This window comes from Tamandua tetradactyla, chromosome 25 (assembly GCF_023851605.1).
Source record: "Tamandua tetradactyla isolate mTamTet1 chromosome 25, mTamTet1.pri, whole genome shotgun sequence".
NCBI lineage: Eukaryota > Metazoa > Chordata > Mammalia > Pilosa > Myrmecophagidae > Tamandua > Tamandua tetradactyla.
The window spans coordinates 7508648-7531193 of NC_135351.1; the positions used below are offsets into that span (position 1 = coordinate 7508648).

The 22546-nt window shown below is 39.8% G+C and overlaps 1 protein-coding gene and 1 pseudogene across 2 annotated transcripts in view; one reads left to right on the forward strand and one right to left on the reverse strand.

The window, feature by feature from the left end:
- The window catches only part of LYRM4 (LYR motif containing 4), a 183568-nt gene that overhangs the window by 38798 nt on the left and 122224 nt on the right, over positions 1-22546 (reverse strand). Inside the window, exon 3 of one of the 2 annotated variants that reach the window (XM_077143775.1) lies at positions 21196-21308. The exons of the other annotated variant lie outside the window; for it this stretch is intronic. Within the exon in view, the coding sequence (XP_076999890.1) occupies positions 21207-21308 (102 nt within the window). The 3' untranslated portion in view covers positions 21196-21206. The remainder of the gene's footprint in view (positions 1-21195; positions 21309-22546) is intronic. 2 annotated transcript variants of the gene reach the window in all.
- LOC143669174 (ribosomal protein uL24-like) lies at positions 835-11762 on the forward strand (annotated as a pseudogene).

A 22546-nucleotide genomic window follows, 5' to 3' on the forward strand; every position in this document is an offset into this window, starting at 1 on the left:
CATGTGGTGTACAATCAATGGCTCGCAATATCATCACATAGTAGTATATTCATCACCATAATCATTTTTTAGAAATTTTGCATCACTTCAGAAAAAGAAACAAAAAAGAAAAAAGAAAAAACTCATACATTCTATACCCCTTACCCCTCCCTTTCACTGACCACTAATATTTCCATCTACCCGATATATTTTGATCTTTGTTTGGGTGGACTCTTTTTGATAGTTTCCATGGACATACGGCCCACTCAATTGTGGGTGATAACTTCTGATCATACATTTTCCATGGAGATGTGTCTCCAGCCATTCAAGGTGGGGTTGCTTAATGGAGTCCTTTACGAGGGATCTTTTTGGAAAAGGCTTCCGAGTCACCAGAACCAACAGAGTCCACACAGCCAGGGAGAGACCTTTGGAAATTAAGAAGGAAAATGCCCCTGAGGGAGCTTCATGAAACAAGAAGCCAGGAGAGAAAGCTAGCAGACATTGCCAGTGCCCTTACAGCTGAGAGAGAAATCCTGAACGTCATCGGCCTTCTTGAACCAAGGTCTCTTTCCCTAGATGCCTAATTTGGACATTTTTATAGCCTTGCCTTAATTTGGACATTTCATGGCCTTAGAACTGTAAACTTACAACTTAATACATTCCCCTTTTCAAAAGCCATTCTGCTTCTGGTATACGGGATTCTGGCAGCTTATGAACTAAAACATACGTGAAGCAAATATCTTGTTTTCCTCTTATCATATGACGTAAGTTGTATTGTTTAGTATAGTATTTAAGTTGTAGGATATCAACTTTAGGAGTGAATGTTACCAGCTTGCCTGATACCAGACTGTTACCATGACCTTCAACCCCTTTGTGACCTTGGACCACAGCAAGAACTGCAAACACCACTTCAATGAACATGTCATCCTCACTCTCCAAGGAGTTGTAGCAGAAATACAACATCTGCTCCATGCACATCCACAAGGACAACGAGGTACAGGTGGTTTTTTTTTTTTTTTTTACCATTTAAATGTCTTTATTTGTGAAGTTTCTGTTCAAAGCTTTTGCACACTTCAACCTTTTTACTGAGTTTCTGTTAACCTTTTTACTGAGTTTTGAATGTTCTCAAAACTTGACATTCATTTTTTAAAACTTTTTTTATTAATTAAAAAAATTAACAAACAAAACATTAAGATATCATTCCATTCTACGTATACAATCAGTAATTCTTAATATCATCACATAGTTGCATATTCATCATTTCTTAGAACATTTGCATCGATTTAGAAAAAGAAATAAAAGACAACAGAAAAAGAAATAAAACGATAACAGAGAAAAAAAAGAGTATACATACCATACCCCTTACCACTCGCTTTCATTTACCACTAGCATTTCAAACTAAATTTATTTTAACATTTGTTCCCCCTATTATTTATTTTTATGCCATATGTTCTACACTTCTGTTGATATAGTAGCTAAAAGGAGCATCAGACACAAGGTTTTCACATTCACAGAGTCTCATTGTGAAAGCTATATCATTGTTCAGTCATCATCAAGAAACATGGCTACTGGAACACAGCTCTACAATTTCAGGCAGTTCCCTCCAGCCTCTCCACTACATCTTTTTTTTTTTTTTTTATTAATTAACGGAAAAAAAGAAATTAACTCAACATTTAGAAATCATACCATTCTACATATGCAATCAGTAATTCTTAACATCATCACATAGATGCATGATCATCGTTTCTTAGTACATTTGCATCGGTTTAGAAGAACTAGCAACACAACCGAAAAAGATATAGAATGTTCATATAGAGAAAAAAAATAAAAGTAATAATAGTAAGAACAAAACAAAACAAAACAAAACAAAACAAAAACCTATAGCTCGGATGCAGCTTCATTCAGTGTTTTAACACGATTACTTTACAATTAGGTATTATTGTGCTGTCCATTTTTGAGTTTTTGTATCTAGTCCTGTTGCACAGTCTGTATCCCATCAGCTCCAATTACCCATTATCTTACCCAGTTTCTAACTCCTGCTGAACGCTGTTATCAATGACATATTCCAAGTTTATTCTCGAATGTCGATTCACATCATTGGGACCATACAGTATTTGTCTTTTAGTTTTTGGCTAGACTCACTCAGTATAATGTTCTCTAGGTCCATCCATGTTATTAAATGCTTCATAATTTTATCCTGTCTTAAAGCTGCATAATATTCCATCGTATGTATATACCACAGTTTGTTTAGCCACTCGTCTGTTGATGGACATTTTGGCTGTTTCCATTTCTTTGCAATTGTAAATAACGCTGCTATAAACATTGGTGTGCAAATGTCCGTTTGAGTTTTTGCCCTTAATTCCTTTGAGTAGATTCCCAGCAATGGTATTGCTGGGTCATATGGCAATTCTATATTCAGCTTTTTGAGGAACCGCCAAACTGCCTTCCACAGTGGTTGCACCATTTGACATTCACACCAACAGTGGATAAGTGTGCCTCTTTCACCGCATCCTCTCCAGCACTTGTCATTTTCTGTTTTGTTGATAATGGCCATTCTGGTGGGTGTGAGATGATATCTCATTGTGGTTTTGATTTGCATTTCTCTAATGGCCAGGGACATTGAGCATCTCTTCATGTGCCTTTTGGCCATTTGTATCTCCTCCTCTGAGAGGTGTCTATTCAAGTCTTTTTCCCATTTTGTAATTGGGTTGGTTGTCTTTTTGTTGTTGAGTTGAACAATCTCATTATAAATTCTGGATACTAGACCTTTATCTGATATGTCGTTTCCAAATATTGATTCCCATTGTGTAGGCTGTCTTTCTACTTTCTTGATGAAGTTCTTTGATGCACAAAAGTGTTTAATTTTGAGGAGTTCCCATTTATTTATTTCCTTCTTCAGTGCTCTTGCTTTAGGTTTAAGGTCCATAAAACTGCCTCCAATTGTAAGATTCATAAGATATCTCCCTACATTTTCCTCTAACTGTTTTATGGCCTTAGACCTAATGTTTAGATCTTTGATCCATTTTGAGTTAACTTTTGTGTAGGGTGTGAGATATGGGTCTTCTTTCATTCTTTTGCATATGGATATCCAGTTCTCTAGGCACCATTTATTGAAGAGACTGTTCTGCCCCAGGTGAGTTGGCTTGACTGCCTTATCAAAGATCAAATGTCCATAGATGAGAGGGTCTATATCTGAGCACAATATTCGATTCCATTGGTCGATATATCTATCTTTATGCCAATACCATGCTGTTTTGACCACTGTAGCTTCATAATATGCCTTAAAGTCAGACAGCATGAGACCTCCAGCTTCGTTTTTTTTCCTCAAGACGTTTTTAGCAATTCGGGGCACCCTGCCCTTCCAGATAAATTTGCTTATTGGTTTTTCTATTTCTGAAAAATAAGTTGTTGGGATTTTGATTGGTATTGCATTGAATCTGTAAATCAATTTAGGGAGGATTGACATCTTAACTATATTTAGTCTTCCAATCCATGAACACGGTATGCCCTTCCATCTATTTAGGTCTTCTGTGATTTCTTTTAGCAGTTTTTTGTAGTTTTCTCTATATAGGTTTTTTGTCTCTTTGGTTAAATTTATTCCTAGGTATTTTATTCTTTTAGTTGCAATTGAAAATGGGATTTGTTTCTTGATTTCCCCCTCCGCTTGTTCATTGCTAGTGTATAGAAATGCTACAGATTTTTTAATGTTGATCTTGTAGCCTGCTACTTTGCTGTACTCATTTATTAGCTCTAATAGTTTTGTTGTGGATTTTTCCGGGTTTTCGACGTATAGTATCATATCGTCTGCAAACAGTGATAGTTTTACTTCTTCCTTTCCAATTTTGATGCCTTGTATTTCTTTTTCTTGTCTAATTGCTCTGGCTAGAACTTCCAACACAATGTTGAATAATAGTGGTGATAGTGGACATCCTTGTCTTGTTCCTGATCTTAGGGGGAAAGTTTTCAATTTTTCCCCATTGAGGATGATATTAGCTGTGGGTTTTTCATATATTCCCTCTATCATTTTAAGGAAGTTCCCTTGTATTCCTATCCTTTGAAGTGTTTTCAACAGGAAAGGATGTTGAATCTTGTCAAATGCCTTCTCTGCATCAATTGAGATGATCATGTCATTTTTCTGCTTTGATTTGTTGATATGGTGTATTACATTAATTGATTTTCTTATGTTGAACCATCCTTGTATACCTGGGATGAATCCTACTTGGTCATGATGTATAATTCTTTTAATGTGTTGTTGGATACGATTTGCTAGAATTTTATTGAGGATTTTTGCATCTGTATTCATTAGAGAGATTGGCCTGTAGTTTTCTTTTTTTGTAATATCTTTCCCTGGTTTTGGTAGGAGGGTGATGTTTGCTTCATAGAATGAATTAGGTAGTTTTCCCTCCGCTTCGATTTTTTTGAAGAGTTTGAGGAGAGTTGGTACTAATTCTTTCTGGAATGTCTGATAGAATTCAGATGTGAAGCCGTCTGGTCCTGGACTTTTCTTTTTAGGAAGCTTTTGAATGACTGATTCAATTTCTTTACTTGTGATTGGTTTGTTGAGGTCATCTATTTCTTCTTGAGTCAAAGTTGGTTGTTCATGTCTTTCCAGGAACTCGTCCATTTCCTCTAAATTGCTGTATTTATTAGCGTAAAGCTGTTCATAGTATCCTGTTATTACCTCCTTTATTTCTGTGAGGTCAGTAGTTATGTCTCCTCTTCCATTTCTGATCTTATTTATTTGCATCCTCTCTCTTCTACTTTTTGTCAATCTTGCTAACGGCCCATCAATCTTATTGATTTTCTCATAGAACCAACTTCTGGCCTTACTGATTCTCTCTATTGTTTCCATGTTTTCAACTTCATTTACTTCTGCTCTAATCTTTGTTATTTCTTTCCTTTTGCTTGCTTTGGGATTAGTTTGCTGTTCTTTCTCCAGTTCTTCCAAGTGGACAGTTAATTCCTGCATTTTTGCCTTTTCTTCTTTTCTGATGTAGGCATTTAGGGCAATAAATTTCCCTCTTAGCACTGCCTTTGCTGCGTCCCATAAGTTTTGATATGTTGTGTTTTCATTTTCATTCGCCTCGAGGTATTTGCTAATTTCTCTTGCAATTTCTTCTTTGACCCACTCGTTGTTTAGGAGTGTGTTGTTGAGCCTCCACGTATTTGTGAATTTTCTGGCACTCCGTCTATTATTGATTTCCAACTTCATTCCTTTATGATCCGAGAAAGTGTTGTGTATGATTTCAATCTTTTTAAATTTGTTAATACTTGCTTTGTGACCCAGCATATGGTCTATCTTTGAGAATGATCCATGAGCACTTGAGAAAAAGGTGTATCCTGCTGTTGTGGGATGTAATGTCCTATAAATGTCTGTTAAATCTAGCTCATTTATAGTAATATTCAGATTCTCTATTTCTTTATTGATCCTCTATCTAGATGTTCTGTCCATTGATGAGAGTGGTGAATTGAAGTCTCCAACTATTATGGTATATGAGTCTATTTCCCTTTCCAGTGTTTGCAGTGTATTCCTCACGTATTTTGGGGCATTCTTGTTCGGTGCGTAAATATTTATGATTGTTCTGTCTTCTTGTTTAATTGTTCCTTTTATTAGTATATAGTGTCCTTCTTTGTCTCTTTTAACTGTTTTACATTTGAAGTCTAATTTGTTGGATATTAGTATAGCCACTCCTGCTCTTTTCTGGTTGTTATTTGCATGAAATATCTTTTCCCAGCCTTTCACTTTCAACCTATGTTTATCTTTGGGTCTAAGATGTGTTTCCTGTAGACAGCATATAGAAGGATCCTGTTTTTTAATCCATTCTGCCAATCTATGTCTTTTGATTGGGGAATTCAGTCCATTGACATTTAGTGTTATTACTGTTTGGATAATATTTTCCTCTAACATTTTGCCTTTTGTATTATATATATCATATCTGATTTTCCTTCTTTCTACACTCTTCTCCATACCTCTCTCTTCTGTCTTTTTCTATCTGACTCTAGTGCTCCCTTTAGTATTTCTTGCAGAGCTGGTCTCTTGGTCAAAAATTCTCTCAGTGACTTTTTGTCTGAGAATGTTTCAATTTCTCCCTCGTTTTTGAAGGATAATTTTGCTGGATATAGGAGTCTTGGTTGGCAGTTTTTCTCTTTTAGTAATTTAAATATATCATTCCACTGTCTTCTAGCTTCCATGGTTTCTGCTGAGAAATCTACACATAGTCTTATTGGGTTTCCCTTGTATGTGATGGATTGTTTTTCTCTTGCTGCTTTCAAGATCCTCTCTTTCTCTTTGACCTCTGACATTCTAACTAGTAAGTGTCTTGGAGAACGCCTATTTGGGTCTAATCTCTTTGGGGTGCGCTGCACTTCTTGGATCTGTAATTTTAGGTCTTTCATAAGAGTTGGGAAATTTTCAGTGATAATTTCTTCCATTAGTTTTTCTCCTCCTTTTCCCTTCTCTTCTCCTTCTGGGACACCCACAACACGTATATTTGTGCGGTTCATATTGTCCTTGAGTTCCCTGATACCCTGTTCAAATTTTTCCATTCTTTCCCTGATAGTTTCTGTTTCTTTTTGGAATTCAGATGTTCCAACCTCCAAATCACTAATTCTATCTTCTGTCTCTTTAAATCTGTCATTGTAGGTATCCATTGTTTTTTCCATCTTTTCTACTTTATCCTTCACTTCCATAAGTTCTGTGATTTGTTTTCAGTTTTTCTATTTCTTCTTTATGTTCAGCCCATGTCTTCTTCATGTCCTCCCTCAATTTATCGATTTCATTTTTGAAGAGGTTATCCATTTCTGTTCGTATATTCAGCATTAGTTGTCTCAGCTCTTGTATCTCATTTGAAGTATTGGTTTGTTCCTTTGACTGGGCCATATTCTCAATCTTCTGAGCGTGGACCGTTATCTTCTGCTGCTGGCGTCTGGGCATTTATTCAGATTTCCCTAGGTGTCGGACCCAGAAGGTTGAAAGATTTTTCTGTGAAATCTCTGGGTTCTGTTTTTCTTATCCTGCCCAGTAGGTGGCGCTCGTGGCACACGTTTGTCTCACGTGTTTGGAAGGGATCCCCCCCCCCCGGTCACTGATCTCCGCGGCCTGGGGATTTCCGATCCATTTCTCTCCGTTGGTTCGGGGGGCCGCGCGTGGTGGGGGCGTCATCTGCCGCGGCTTGAGGGGACCCTGTGGCTGGTCGCCCGCCGCAGCGGGCCCAGGGAATTCGCCACCGGACCAGGAAGTCGCCCGCGGGGGAGGGGTGTTGGTCACCGGGCGCCGCGGCCTGTGGAATTCCCCATGGGACCAGGAAGCCGCCCACGGGGGAGGGTCACCGCGGCTTGGGTAGCCCTCTGATCCGAGACTCGTAGCCGGACCAGGAAGCCGCCCGCAAAAGAGGGGCGCCGGCTGCCTTGGCTTGGGAAACTTGCCTCTCTGAGACTCTCAGCCGGCCCGGGAAGGAGGGAGGGAGGAGCTCCAGCCGCCACAGCTGCCGCTGCTCGGGAAATCACGCGCCGCTCGGGGATTTCACCGCAGCCGAGTCTTGCAGTCAGACTAGCCAGTCCAGACTGGGGTACGCTGTGTGTCCATTCCCTGTCATGGCCCCGGGAGCTGTTCTGCACTGTTTCAGTTCACCTAGTAGTTGCTTTGGAGGAGGAACTAAGATGCACGCACCTTACTAAGCCGCCATCTTGGCACCACCTCCTCTCCACTACATCTTGAACAACAAGGTGATATCTACTTAATGCATAAGAATAACCTCCAGGATAACCTCTCAACTCTGTTTGGAATCTCTCAGCCATTGACACTTAGTCTCATTTCACTCTTTCCCCTTTGGTCGAGAAGGTTCTCTCAATCTCTTGATGTTAATTCTCAGCTCATTCTAGGGTTTTTCTCAGTCCTTTGATGCTGAGTCTCAGCTCATTCCAGGATCTCTGTCCCACATTGCCAGGAAGGTCCACACCCCTGGGAGTCATGTCCCACGTAGACAGGGGGAGGGTGGTGAGACTGCTCGTCATGTTGGCTGGAGAGAGAGGCCACATCTGAGCAACAAAAGAGGTTATCTTGGGGGGTGACTCTTAGGCCTAAATTTTAAGTAGACTTGACCTATCCTTTGTGGGATTAAGTTTCATATGAACGAACCCCAAGACTGGGGACTCAGCCTATAGCTTTGGTTGTCCACACTGCTTGTGAGAATATCAAGAATTCAACTTGGGGAAGTTGAATTTCTCCCCACTCTCACCATTCCCCGAAGGGGGCTTGCAAATACTTTTCCAGTCACTGATCAAATCACTCTGGGATTCACTGGGGCATCACTCTGGACAAACCAACAAAATCTTATATCGTACCTGAGATTCCAAGTACTTATGACATTCAATCAAACTATCTACATGAGTTATATTAGGAAATGCTCTAGTCAAAATATAAATTTTGTAACAAACATTTTTTGCTTTAGTCTCACACATAAGGTGACATTTTAAAGTATTAATCATCATCTATTTTCAGCACCCTGCAATAATGACATTCTTTTGTTCTTCCTCATGCAAAAACATTTTTAAAATTTGTACATTTTACATTTCACTATTATTATACACTCTAGGCATTCCTAGATTATACGATTTCAATCTTTACCATCTATCTTTCTTTCTGATTTCATTGATGTCCCCAGCCCTCCTCCCTCTATCATTCTCACATGCAGCTTCATTCAGTGTTTTAACATAATTGTATTACAGTTAGGTGGTATTGTGCTGTCCATTTCTGAGTTTTTATATTCAGTCCTGTTGCACTATCTGTATCCCTTCAGCTCCAATTACCCAATATCTCACCCTATTTCTATCTCCTGATGGTCTCTGTTACCAAGGAAATATTCCAAGTTTATTCACTAATGTCAGTTCATATCAGTGAGACCATACAGTATTTGTCCTTTTGTTTCTGACTAATCACACTCAGCATAATGTCCTTAAGGTCCATTCATGTTGTTACATACTTCATAACTTTATTCTGTCTTACAGCTGCATAATATTCCATCTTATGTAAATGTCACAGGTTGTTTAGCCAACTCTCTGTTGATGGACATTTTGGCTGTTGCCATCTCTTGGTAATTGTTAATAATGCTGCTATAAACACTGGTGTGTAAATGTCCATTTGTGTCCTTGGCCTCGTTTCCTTTGAGTACAGACAGCATAAAGATGGGTCCTGTTTTTTAATCCATTCTGCCAGACTATGTCTTTTGATTGGAGAGTTTAATCCATTAACATTCAGTGTTATTACTGCATGGGTAGTACTTTCTTCTACTCTTTTGCCTTCTGGATTTTATATACCATATCTGATTTTCCTTCTTTTTACCTTTACTCCTTTACTTTACCTTTACTTCCTTTCTACACTCTTCTCCACACCTCTCTCTTCTGTCTTCGTATCTGTCTCCAGTGTTCCCTTTAGTATTTCTGGCAGAGCTGGTCTCTTGGTCACATATTCTCTCAGTGATTTTTTGTCTGAAAATGTTTTAATTTCTCCCTCATTTTTGAAGGACAATTTTGCTGGATATAGAATTCTTGGTTGGCAGTTTTTCTCTTTTAATTATTTAAATATATTATCCCACTGTCTTCTCGCCTCCATGGTTTCTGCTGAGAGATCTGCACATAGTCTTATTGGGCTTCCCTTGTATGTGATGGATTGCTTTTCTCTTGCTGCTTTCAAGATCCCCTCTTTTTCTTTGACCTCTGACATTCTGATTATTAAATGTCTTTGAGTATGTCTATTTGGATTTGTTCTCTTTGGGGTACGCTGCACTTCTTGGATCTGTAATTTTAAGTCTTTCATAAGAGTTGGGAAATTTTCAGTGATAATTTCCTCCATTAGTTTTTCTCCTCCTTTTCCCTTCTCTTCTCCTTCTGTGACACCTACAACATGTATATTCGTCGCTTCATATTGTCTTTCAATTCCCTGAGTCCCTGCTCATATTTTTCCATTTTTTTTCCTATAATTTGTGTCTCTTGTCGGATTTCAGATGTTCCGTCCTCCAGCTTTGAAATCCTATGTTCTGTTTCTCGAAATCTACCATTGTAGGTTTCCATTGTTTTTTTCATCTCTTCTACTGTGTCTTTCATTCCCATAGGTTCTGTGATTTGTTTTTTCAGACTTTCAGTTTCTTCTTTTTGTTCTTTCCTTGCCTTCTTTATATCCTCCCTCAATTCATTGATTTGGTTTTTGATGAGGTTTTCCATGTCTGTTCGTACATTCTGAATTAGTTGTTTCAGCTCTTATATGTCATTTGAATTGTTGGTTTATTCCTTTGACTGGGCCATATCTTCAGTTTTCCTAGTGTGATTTGTTATTTTTTGCTGGCGTCTAGGCATTTAATTACCTTAATTAGTTTATTCTGGAGATTGCTTTCACTTCTTTTATCTAGGGTTTTCTTGCTGGATGAATTTGTTGTCTATCTGTTCTTTGACATTCCGTTCAGCTTTATCTGGACCTTTAGCTTAAGTTTTGTTTAACAGAGGAGAATTTTTCAGTTCTTGCTTTCTTGTTTCTTGCCCTGCTTGTGTGGTGCCTTTCCGTCCCCTCAAATTTAGGAGGGTCTACTTAGATATTATAGACCCCAGCCAGATTTTCCCAGATCAAACTGGTCTCCTATCAGGAGGAAAGAGTCACCTGCATTGGTTTTCCCTGAGGGTGAGACCCTACAGGTTGAAAGACTTTCCTGTGAAGTCTCTGGACTCTGTTTTTCTTGTCCTGCCCTGTGTGTGGCGCTTGTCTGACTGCAGGTCCCACCAGCATAAGATGATGTGGTACCTTTAACTTTGGTAGACTCTCCCTGCTGGGGGTGTGGTGGAGACAGAGGAGAGGTTGTAGGCTGGTTTTAATGGCTTCAAATTACCAAGCCCTGGGGTTTGAATTCCTTGAGGGAGGGATTCCACCTGAGTTGGGCTTCACCCCTCCCCTGGGGAAGGTACAGGCTCCAGACAAGCCCCCAAGAGTTCACTTTTGCCTATGCCTGGGGCATTTGCAGCCTGAAAAATCCTGCCGCTGTATCCTTGAGGCAGTCAAGCCTTTGTAGATACACAGCCACAAAAACCTCTGTTTCCTTCTTTTTTTTACCCCCCTTTTTCTGTCAGTCCTGCCACCTTGGCGCCGGGGCAAAAATGAGCAACATCTGCTTTGATCAGATTCACCTAAGCTGGGGGCCTATTTTTAGTAGTCAGAATTTGTTAATTAGTTCCACAATTGGTGTTTGATCGTGCCCAGTCCCTGCTGCTGGTAAAGTCCTTTCCTTTCCCCCCTGGGAAGCGGCCTGTGGGGGAGGGGTGCTGGCCGCCACAGCTTTGGGAACTCACGGTTTTGGGGGGTGCTTGCAGCCGGTCCGGCTGGTCCAGACTGGGGTATGCTCTGTGTCTGGTCACTGACGTGGCCCCAGGAGCTGTTCTGTACTGTTTCTGGTTATTTAGTAGCTGTTCTGGAGGAGGAACTAAAACACGCACGTTGTTAAGCTTCCATCTTGACCTGGAAGTCGGTCCAGGTGGTTTGAGAACACTACAGAGGTCAGCAAACTGGCAAGGTAGTCCATGGGTACAGAAAGAAGTATGTCATCTACATCAAGAGGGTGCAACACGAGAAGGCTAACAGCACCACTGTCCACATGGGCATTCACCTAAGCAAGGTGGCTATCAGCCAGGCTAAAACTGGATAAAGATCAGAAAAAATTCTTGAACGCAAAGCCAAATCTTGACAAGTCAGAAAAGAGAAAGGTAAATACTAGGAAGAAATTCTTGATAAAATGCAGGAATGAATGCATCCTGTGTACAACCATGTTTGAACTGTATATTTTTGCCTAGCACTGTGTTCCTTTGGAATTTTTCAAGATGTTTCTGGAACATTTCATTTCCATCTTGTTTTGTTATTGACATGTGCCTGTAAATCTACTTGTGTAGTTTTTTTTTTTTTTTGCATGGGCAGGCACTGGGAATCAAACCTGGGTCTCTGGCATGGCAGGTGAGAACTCTGCCTGGTGAACCACCGTGGCCCGCCCCTTGTGCAGCTTTGATTAATAATTTTATGAGTAAACACTGGAAATGCTTTGTAAAAAAAAAAGTGAAAAAGTTCTTTAAGGACTTGCACCCTATCCTGGAGCGATTTAGTACATTTCCAATTGTGCGCAGGACGGTTGAGTACTGTTAGGTGAGACATACATCTGTCATCGTGTTCTATTTAGAAATTAAGCATGTTTCAAGGTGATGTGTATAGCTGATGAGTTGACAAGAGGTGGACTTTGATGGTTACTTTCTGATGTAAACCTGGCCAGGTACTGGTGTCCAGCTGTGTGATCAGGCAAGTATTGGTCTAACCATTGCTGCAAGAATATTTTGTGGCTGGCTGATAAATCAGAAAGCTGGTTTATTAAATCATCAGTCAGTTGATTGCAACTGTGGCTGATTACTGTTACTATCAACCAAAGGTGCACTCCCACAAATGAGATAATCCACTACATGGATTTGATCCAGTCTTCAAATGGAGACTTTTCACTGCTTTTTCAGAGACTTTTCACTGCTTCTTCAGCCAGCAAGCCCTTTCCATAGAGTTCATAGAGACCCTTCACTGGAGTTGCCAGCTTCACAGCCTGCCCTATATATTTTAGACTCTTAGATTTCCATGTTCATGTGAGACATCTTTATAAATCTCATATTACAGATATCTCTTGTTCTGTTTCTAGAGAACCCTGACTAATAAAGACCACAAGGTGGGTCATGAAATAGGTCTCAATAAATTTAAAAAGACCTAAATTATATGAAATACTTTCTTTAATCACAATGGAATGAAGCTGGGAATCAATAACAGGCGGAGAACTGGAAAATTCACAAATACATGGAGGTTAAAAGCACACAATCAGTGAGTCAAAGAAGAAATGGCAAGAGACATCAGTAAATATCTTGAAAGAAATGAAAATGAGAATACAACATAGCAAAACTTACAGGATGCAGTAAAGGTCATGCTGAGAGAGAAATTTATAGTCCTAAACACCTGCATTAAAAAGGAAGAAAGAGATAAAATCAAAACTTAACTGCACACCTGGAGGATTATAAAAAGAACAACAAATTCATACCAAAGTAAGCAGAAAGAAAGAAATAATAAACATTAGAGCAAAAATCAATGAAACTGAGAATAAAAACATCATTAGTGAGAACCAACAAAACCAGCAGTTGGTTCTTTGAGATGATCAATAAAATTGACAAACCCTTAGCTAGACTGACAGAAAAAAAAAAGAGAGAAGATACTAAAAATAGAATCAGAAATGAGAGGGGAGACATAACTACTGACCCCACAGAAATAAAAAAGCTCATAAGAGGACACTATAAATAACTGTCTACCAGCAATTTTGACAATTTAGATGAATAAGACAATTTCTAGAAACAAGAAAAACCTACATTGACTCTCAAAGAAATAAAAGACTTTAACAAACCAATCAGAAGAGATGGACTCAAGCATCAAAAATCTCCCAACAAAGAAAAGCCCAGGACCAGGCTTTACAGGTAAAAAGCCACCAATCATTCTAATACCAAACCTGATCAAACTATTCCAAAAAAGTAAAGAGGAGGAAATTCTACCTAATCTATTCTATGAAGCCAACATCACTCTGATACCAAAACCTGATAAAGATACTAAAAGAAAAGAAAATTACAGATAATTGCGCTAATGAATATAGATGCAGAGATCCTCAACAAAAATACTTGCAAATCGAACCCAACAGCACATTAAAAGAATTATACACCATGATCAAGTGGGATTTATCCCAGTATGCAAGTGTGGTTCAACACAAGAAAATAAATCAATGTAGTACACCACATTAACAAATAGAAGGGGAAAAACCACATGATCATTTTGATTGATGCGGAAAAGCCATCTGACAAAATCCAGTATCCTTTTTTGATAAAAACACTTGAAAGGTAGGAATAAAAAGAAACTTCCTCAACATGATAAAGGACATTTATGAAAAACTCACAGCTAACATCATAATGAAAGATGGAAACAGTCCAAATGTCTGGTGACAGATGGATAAATGAAATGTGATATAGCCATACAATGGAATATTAGCCATAAAGAGGAAAGAAGGTCTGATACATGCTACGACAAGGATGAACGTTATGCTGAATGAAAGAAGCCAGACACAATGTTTTGATTTCACTTACCTGAAATATTTAGAATTAACAAATTCATAGAGACAGAAGTAGATTAGAGATTACCACAGCTGTAGGGACTTTGCTTAATGGGTACAGGGGTATCTGGGGTGATGAAAAATTTTTGGTAATATATGATGGTGATGTTAGTACAAGAGTATAAATGTAATTAGTGCCACCGAATTGCAAACTTAAAACTGGCTAAAATGGCTAATTTTGTTATATAAATGTTATCACAGTAAAACTGAAAAAGAGAATCTGTTTTTAGATATGTACCAAAATAGCTTTATATGAAGTGACATAAATGCTTTCAGAATAATACAGAAGTCCAGGATGGGTGGTTATATAGATGAAAGAACAGTGGCCATGAGTATGAGTGTATAATTGCTAAAGGAGGGTGATGGATATGTGGGGGTCAACATACTATTCTGTCTACTTTTTTCTGCTGTATGCTGTATGGTGGGGGTCACATTCCATTCTTTTTCCATGTGAGTATCCCATTATTGTAACACCATTTGCTGATTTTTTTTGTTTTTTGGTGGGGGGACCTGCATGGGCAGGGAATTGAACCTCGGTCTCCTGTATGGCAGGTGAGAATTCTACCAATGAACTACCTTTGCACCCCCTATTCTGTCTATTTTTGCATTTGAATTTTTCCACAGTAAAAAGTTTTAAAGCAAACAAAAAATCCAGCCATTGCAAACTAAAAAATAGGGGAAAGTGTAACCAAACGTCTATTTATGTAAGGAGCCTCATCTGTCCCCATTCTCCTTGTCTCTCTAGCTAATTCCATTCCCCAGGACTGTGAACAAACTGAAAGCAGAGTCCTCCCAGGTGTGATTTCATGGTAATGAAATTAGCTCCCTAGGTGGGGTGGACTCTGGATGCCTCAGGCCTTGTTTGCTTCAAAGACAAGAATTTTCTTTTAAGTTTTCCTGCTGAATCCACTCAAAAAAGGCTTTCCAACTCCAGAATTTAAAACAAAGCTAGTACTTTTAAACCAAGCCAATATTCTTCTAAATGATACCTGCCTTCTGGAATGGGGTACAGTTTCCTGTTGCCTTTTGGAATGGGGCTGGGATGGCGAGGAGAAGGGGAAATAAAGCAGGATAAGCTAGCGATTGAGGCCTTGGGCACTGTCTTGACAAACCTGGGTTTCAATACTGGCTCAGGTAATTACTAGCCCTGAAACCTGGGGAGGGGACAATATTTAACCTTACAGCTTCAGTTTCTTCACTTACAAAATGGGGTAATACCAATCTTAAGTAAATTAAATACCGTTTATAATGCCTGAGGACAATGCCTGGCACATGACATTCAAGGAATGGCTCCTATTAATTAGAGTACTTCCATGTAGAAGGTTCTATGTGGACATACGTCTTCATTTCTCCTGGGTGTATGCCTAGGAGTGGAATGTTGGGTCATACTGCCTATTGTTTTTTCAGTCCAATATAGAATTACTGCTCCCAGGACTCCCAGGTCCACACCAGCAGGAACTGCCTGAACTCCTGTCCCACTCAGGGAGAGCCTTAGAAAGCTGTTTAAGTTTGTATTTTATAATCTCACTGTGTTGATACTGAACATCTCTGAGCTCTACTGTATAAGAACTCTAGTGTTCTTTAAATATCAGTGTGGTTACCCGTCTGGTGATATTCCTTTGCTTATCTGCCTGTATTCAAAATCATTTTTGTATTCTGCATCTAATGTCCCTTCACCTTATTTGTATGCTCAAAGCTATCCATGTGCTTGTTGACATACTCTCACAAAAGAACTCCTGCTCTTTTCTATATCTCTATCTAGTCACAGACGGCAGTAAGAGTTTATAGGCTTTCTCTTTGCAAATTGCCTGGGGACTACTAACCAAATTATCCTCATCTAAACATATTTCTCAGGAAGGACATCGAACATTCCTCTGGCAATTTTGCAAATCCCAACCCCCATTCTGCTTTGCCTTCTAGCAACAACTTACATGAGAGGCTTTGAGCCAAATATCTAATGGACACATTAGCTACAGAAAACCAGACTTATCGCTGTTCAACATCTAACCTTTTACGCTCATACTTATACACTTAGAGGTGGCACAGACTTACTTTTGCCTTTGGTCAAATTTATCAGGCATGGTAGTGGCTCTGCAAGTTACAGAGAGAAATGCAATAGTGCTACCTTTCAGGAGTTGAAAAAGGATCGCAATTGAGTAAAGATAAGTAAGACTTCTGAGAGGGTATCGTGAAAGTAATTTTCATGATGACAAGTGAAAAATCTGTCAAGATTTTACAGAGGGTAAAACTACTATATTAGTCAGGGTTCCCTGGGGAAACTGAACTGAAATAAACCAAAATGCATTGTTATATGGTTTATTATTGGAATTGGATCACATAACTGTGGGGAAAGGCAAGTCCAAATTCCATTGGGCAGGCCACAAGCTGGTAACTCCAACCAAGGGTTGCTGGCTGAAGTGGAGATGCAAATTCTCCCTTCTAATACATGAACTTAATCATCACAAATACTAAACAGCTTTCCTCTCTTGAAGTCTTTGGGATCAGTAATAATTAGTGAGTGGTTTTTATGAGTGATTTTTCAGACTGAGTCACAAAAAACTTTGTATATTAGGACATTTGTATGCTACACAAGGAACCCTAATATGTTCCCCAAAGGCAACCCACAAAAACACCTAGATCCAAAACAAGCAAACCTGGTGGCAGCCTTGACTCTGGACTTTATGATTAGGGGCAAAAAGGATAAAAAAGCAAAAGCAAGGGTGGGAAGAGTTCTTTGAGACTTTAAGCAGAACCAAGTGACAGAGATGCTTATGAAAAGTTAAGAGTTAGAAATGAGATAGATATTTTAGCTGTAGACATCTTGCTCTTCACAATCACATTAATACTTCAAAGTCTTACAGAAACTGTCTTTTGGGCAATCAGAAGAGAACTTCAAATTGGTTGCTACAGATAAAGCTGGAGGGCATTTAATCCCCAAAGAAGAATAACATTAATATTCATTTGAGTTCCTACCGTATTCCAAGCTCTTATGCTAGGCACTTACATATGTAATTAAGAGTAATCCATGGTAAAAATATTGCTAAGAAATTGGTATCACAATCTCTGATTTAGGGATGAGAAGGGCTGGAGAGGATAAGGAACCTGCTCTAAATGACAACAGCCAGAAAGCTGCAGAGCAGTAACTTCCCAGGCCTGCTGGCCCCAAAGCTGAGATCTGTCCATGGCCCTCACTGCATTTCAGTTCCACTTATAAGAGAAATTAAACCATTTCATGGCTGGTGACGAAATGTATTGCACCTAGAACTGTGATCAACGATGGAATACACTTTGAGGTTAGGCAATAGACTATCTCACAACAGTAGGTCACAGTGTACTTGTAAAAAACTACAAACTCGAGTAGGTGACTGAGGATGTTACATAAAAGTCAATGTTTAGTTGGTTTTAAAACAATAGCATTTCACTTGCATCTGACACCACTGCCACACTTGTGTGTAATATTACACAATGCATCTTTTTTTTTTTAAAGAGGAGGCACTTTGAGTATATAACGAGTCCCTGAATGTTGAAGGAGGGTGGTTTAAAAGTCGAAACAAACTATGTTGTATTCTAAGTATTGTTTAAATGAAGATGTACTTCATAGTGTTTTCCAGGTATCTATAGCCTGTGGCCAAAGATACTTTCTCTGGAGCATGAAGTTGGGCTTAGAAAAGAATTATCTTGGGCCTCACCTTGCTTTGCAGCTGTTGAACATGGGATGCCTAGCATTTCCCTGCTGGTCATTTCCTCTGCTTTTACCCATTTAATTAAATGCCTGTTAAAAATGTCACATTTTACAACAAGCAGTCTCACCACCCTACCCCTCTCTGCGTGGGGCATGACTCCCAGGGGTGTGGACCTTCCTGGCAACGTGGGACAGAGATCTTGGAATGAACAGAGACTCAGCATCAAGGGATTGAGAAAAACCCTACAGTGAGCTGAGATTTAGCATCAAGGGACTGAGAAAACCTTCTTCACCAAAAGGGGGAAGAGGGAAATGAGACAAAGTAGCAATGGCTGAGAGATTCCAAACAGAGAGGTTATCCTGGAGGTTATTCTTATGCATCAAGTAGATATCATCTTGTTATTCAAGATGTAATGGAGAGGCTGGAGGGAACTGCCTGAAAATGTAGAGCTGTGTTCCAGTAGCCATGTTTCTTGAGGATGATTGAATAATGATATAGCTGTCACAATGTGACTGTGTGATTGTGAAAACCTTGTGTCTGATGCTCCTTTTATCTATCTTGTCAACAAAGGAGTAGAACATATGGAATAGAGGTGAATAATAGGGGGAACAAATGCTAAAATAAATTTAGTTTAAATGCTAGTGATCAATGAAAGCAAGGAGTAAGGGGTATGGTAGGTATAATCTTTTTTGTTTTTTCTTTCCTGTGTTTGTTTTATTTCTTTTTCTATTGTCTTTTTATTTCTTTTTCTGAATTAATGCAAATGTTCTAAAAATGATGAATATGCAACTAAGTGATGATATTGTGAATTACTGATTATGTATGTTTTATTTTGTTTCTTTATTTTTTTAATTAATAAATAAATTTTAAAAAATGTCACATTTTAAAATGAAAAATGAAAGACTGTTATTATTTTCACAGTTGAGGTCACTGAATTTAAAAGAAAAGTAACTCAAATTTAAACCAAAATGTAGCTCCTCTCCTTTCTCCTATACTGTAATTTAGCAGCACAGCTTTCTTCCACCACTGACCTGCTAAGTAACTAACTCAGTAGATTAAATATATTTAAAATACCTAGCTCTACAAGTATACAAACACTGTTGGTCTCCTTTCATACCACACCAAGACTTTTTATGTATGATCGTAATTATATTTAGTTATAATATATTTCAATTTTCCATTTTAATATAATGTTCTCATGTCTGAAAAAAAAGTCTATATTTTTACAAAAATTAATTGAGCCTTGGCCACCTTTCTGGAATTATAGAGAAGAAGATAGCCCCGCCTGGGAATGATGGAGATGGCAGAAATGGGGTGGCAGTGTGACCTACAGCTCACACATTTGCATATTTCCTATTAAAAAGGTGATGCCACACAAACAGAAGCACACTATTGGAGGTAATAGGATTTTAGCCTGATTTGCCACAAACTTGCCCTGTGACCTCAGGTTTTTTCACTTGTAAATGGTTTGACTCTAGCCAAGTGCCCCACGACCCGATTCTATCATTACAAAGAGGAAGATATCTCAAAGAGCCTGGGTAGGAACCTGCAAACACAGGCTCTCTTCTGTGGCTCCACAGGAGCAAGAGTATAGTGAGGACTGGGAGAGGACCTTTGTTATGACAAAAGGAAACAATCTGTGGGCTGGAGAAAATTTAACCGATAATTCTGTGAGTCTTTTGCTCTAGAAAACAGGAAACAAACCTCCAGAAGCCAAAGGTTCTCAATGACATGAAGATGCGAGCTGGAAGGGACCTTAGAGACTGTGTAATTCAGAGATTCTCAACTGGAGGAGGGTGAGGGGCAATGAGAATTTTCAAGGGAGACTTTTCCAAACTTTCACCATCACTCCTTAACCAAAATTACTGCTGTAGTGGACCTACTACCACTGAGGCATGTATATTGGTGTATAAGAAAAGGGTGACTGTCACTGATTCAGAGCTCAGTCTTTTTGTTTTCCAGAAGTGGGTATCAAGTTGGAGAGAGAACCAGAATTAGAGCCTCTCCACACACCTACCCCTTCATCTATTACAAGCCATCCAGTGATCTCTGAGGGCCTATGCCATGCTGCATCCATTCATTATGGGTTTCAGATACATGAAATAAGGTATCGCAGATGGTGTTTTCCAAAGACAGCCGTACTAATGTATATGCCAGCCCACATATTAGTCTTACAATATAACTTGACAATCTTCCAGAGCTGACCTTTCTAATTGCCATGACCTTTATGATACAGTGGAAGACTTCTGAGACCAGGTCGTAACGGCACTGTAGCCTCTTTGCTCCCTCTCTTGGGACCCCAACTGCCACACTGTGGGGAAGTACAGGCCATTGGAGAGGCTGTATGTGCGCATTCTCACTGAGAACTGCAGCCAGGCTCTACAAACAACCAGCATCAACCACCAGACAAGTAAGTCAATGTGACTTCAGATGACTCCAGTGTTCCATCTACAAACCTTCTACCTGAGGTCTCCGTCATTGTGGAAAAGATAGAGATGAGCCATCCTCACTGAATTCCTGATTCACAGAGGCTGTGAGTGATGGTAAATCTGTTGTTTTAAGTCACTAAGTTTTGGGGGTGCTTTGTTATGCAGCAATGGATAACTAATATATAAGGCCCTTGGGTTTTTAGTCTTTGTCAGATTTCCCAAATTTTCATTTCTACCATTTCATACTTCTTTTTATAAGTAGATGGGTAAAATGAGAGGCCATCTGCTTTTGAATTTTTCCCAGTTGATGGTAAATGACAGCATCTCTTAGGGCCTTTGACTAAAATGAGCTCTGTCATTCCAGGTATTTCCAGCCACCAACATCTCACAGCAGCTGTGTCATGAGTGCAGCAGTCCAGGTTTCCACCTGCTGTCCCTCAGCCCAGTGCCCATCTCCTTGCTCGGTGCCCAGCTTACCATGGGCTCCAATGTGGATCTCCTCCATCCAGCCTTCCACGAAACGGCAAAGAGCCAGGTGGCCATGTGCATCGTTTCAGAGCTAATAAGACTCCAGTGGTGCTACTTCATGCTCAGATTAGCTCCTTGGTGATGCCCATGACTTGCTTGTGAAGGCTCAGGTGCTATACCTAGGGCTCAGCGACTACAGCTAAATGAGGAATCTAAGTGCTACATAAGCGTGGGCCTCCTGTTAGAGTCTTATGTCTTGTGTCTACACACCGTTGTCATCCAGATGGAGGCTCTTTTGTAGCTCATGTCAAAAAGTTACCTGATATTCGATTCCTGGAGCCTGCCTATGCCAAAACAAGAACAAAAACAAAAACAAAACAAAACCCCACCACCAACCAACCAACCAAACAAACAAAAACCCAAAAAGGTTACCTGATAATCCTTCAGCTATGTCTTATATTGAGAATCAAATTTTCCTTTTGGCTCTGTGAGAAGTGGCAACCTGCAGGGTGAAGCTTCTCCACTGGAGATGGTCCTGTGAGCTCCTGCCGATGGATGGGCAGGTTTTACTGTTGACACCAATACTTCCCGTTACTTTGATGTGATGTATTGGTGACTATGATGTGGATTCTGTGAGGACAGGACCCATTATAAGTCCTTGGCCTGGAGAGTCAGGCTGGATGGAGCCTCAGCTCAGACAGCCCAGATATGCACACGGAGCTGGGCAAAAGACCGCTGTCCATCCATCCTGTTCTCTCTGTCCTTACAGAGAGTTTCAAAGAGTACTACTTTCCAGTCTTCAAAAACACACAGCATTTCAACTTTGGGGTAGGAAGTCTTACTCTAGAAAAACCCGAGTATTAAAGGACTGTGAAGTGGCTAAGGGGAACTGAAAATATTAAACAGCAAAATAAAAACATTCTGCCTGCAGATGGCAATAGAGGACTTTGAAAGCAGTTCTGGCAGCCAGGTCCTGAAATGCTGGAAGGCGGCTTTTAACGGCTATTGTATAAGTGATTTATGTATTTGGATTCTGTTTAATGTTATATATGCATTACTGGATAAAATATTCACAGTGTATTTTCCACCAGCAGCTGGGCTTCAATTCCAAGCCTCTGAGTCCCAATTCCCCAGGCTTACAGGCGTTCCTGACATCAAATTGCTTTCCTCCTAGAATAGCCACTTTATATCATAGAAAAAGAAATGCTTAGAGAGGAGGTAAAGGAGATCTAATGTAACCACATGGTCAGGATGACTTACACCAAGGGTGTGTCAGGAAAAGCTAATGTCTCTGAGATGGTTTCCCTAAGACAAAGCTGTCCAAGGCTTCCCCAGGTCCTGACAGCTGGCCCTGGGTTCCCTCCATCTCCCTGTGCCCTTGCTGGTCACTCTTGCTTTGATGTGCAGGCTTAGTTTTGGTGACAGGGTAGACTACTCTCAGCTTGGATAAGGATCGGAATGGCTTAATAAAACAAATATATCATGTATGAAAAAAAGTGAAATTGTCATATGAGATAGGAAATCACAGGGTTTTTCTTCGGGTCTTTTTCAGAGAACCTCAGCTACCTGTGGTCATAGCAGCTAGGAAACACCTTCAGCATTCTAAAGCAAAGCTGGAACTGTCTGGAAGCAGGAGCAGGTGTGTGTTTTGTGAGCTGGAGTGCAGTGCTGGCTTGGGAAGCAGAGGGTCTTCCCTGCTGAACGTCTCGATCCTTTCTCATCAGGCATCTGGGCCAAGGCTGAGCTGGGGGAGTTCTGATTCTCTTTGAGGCCTCATGTGCTG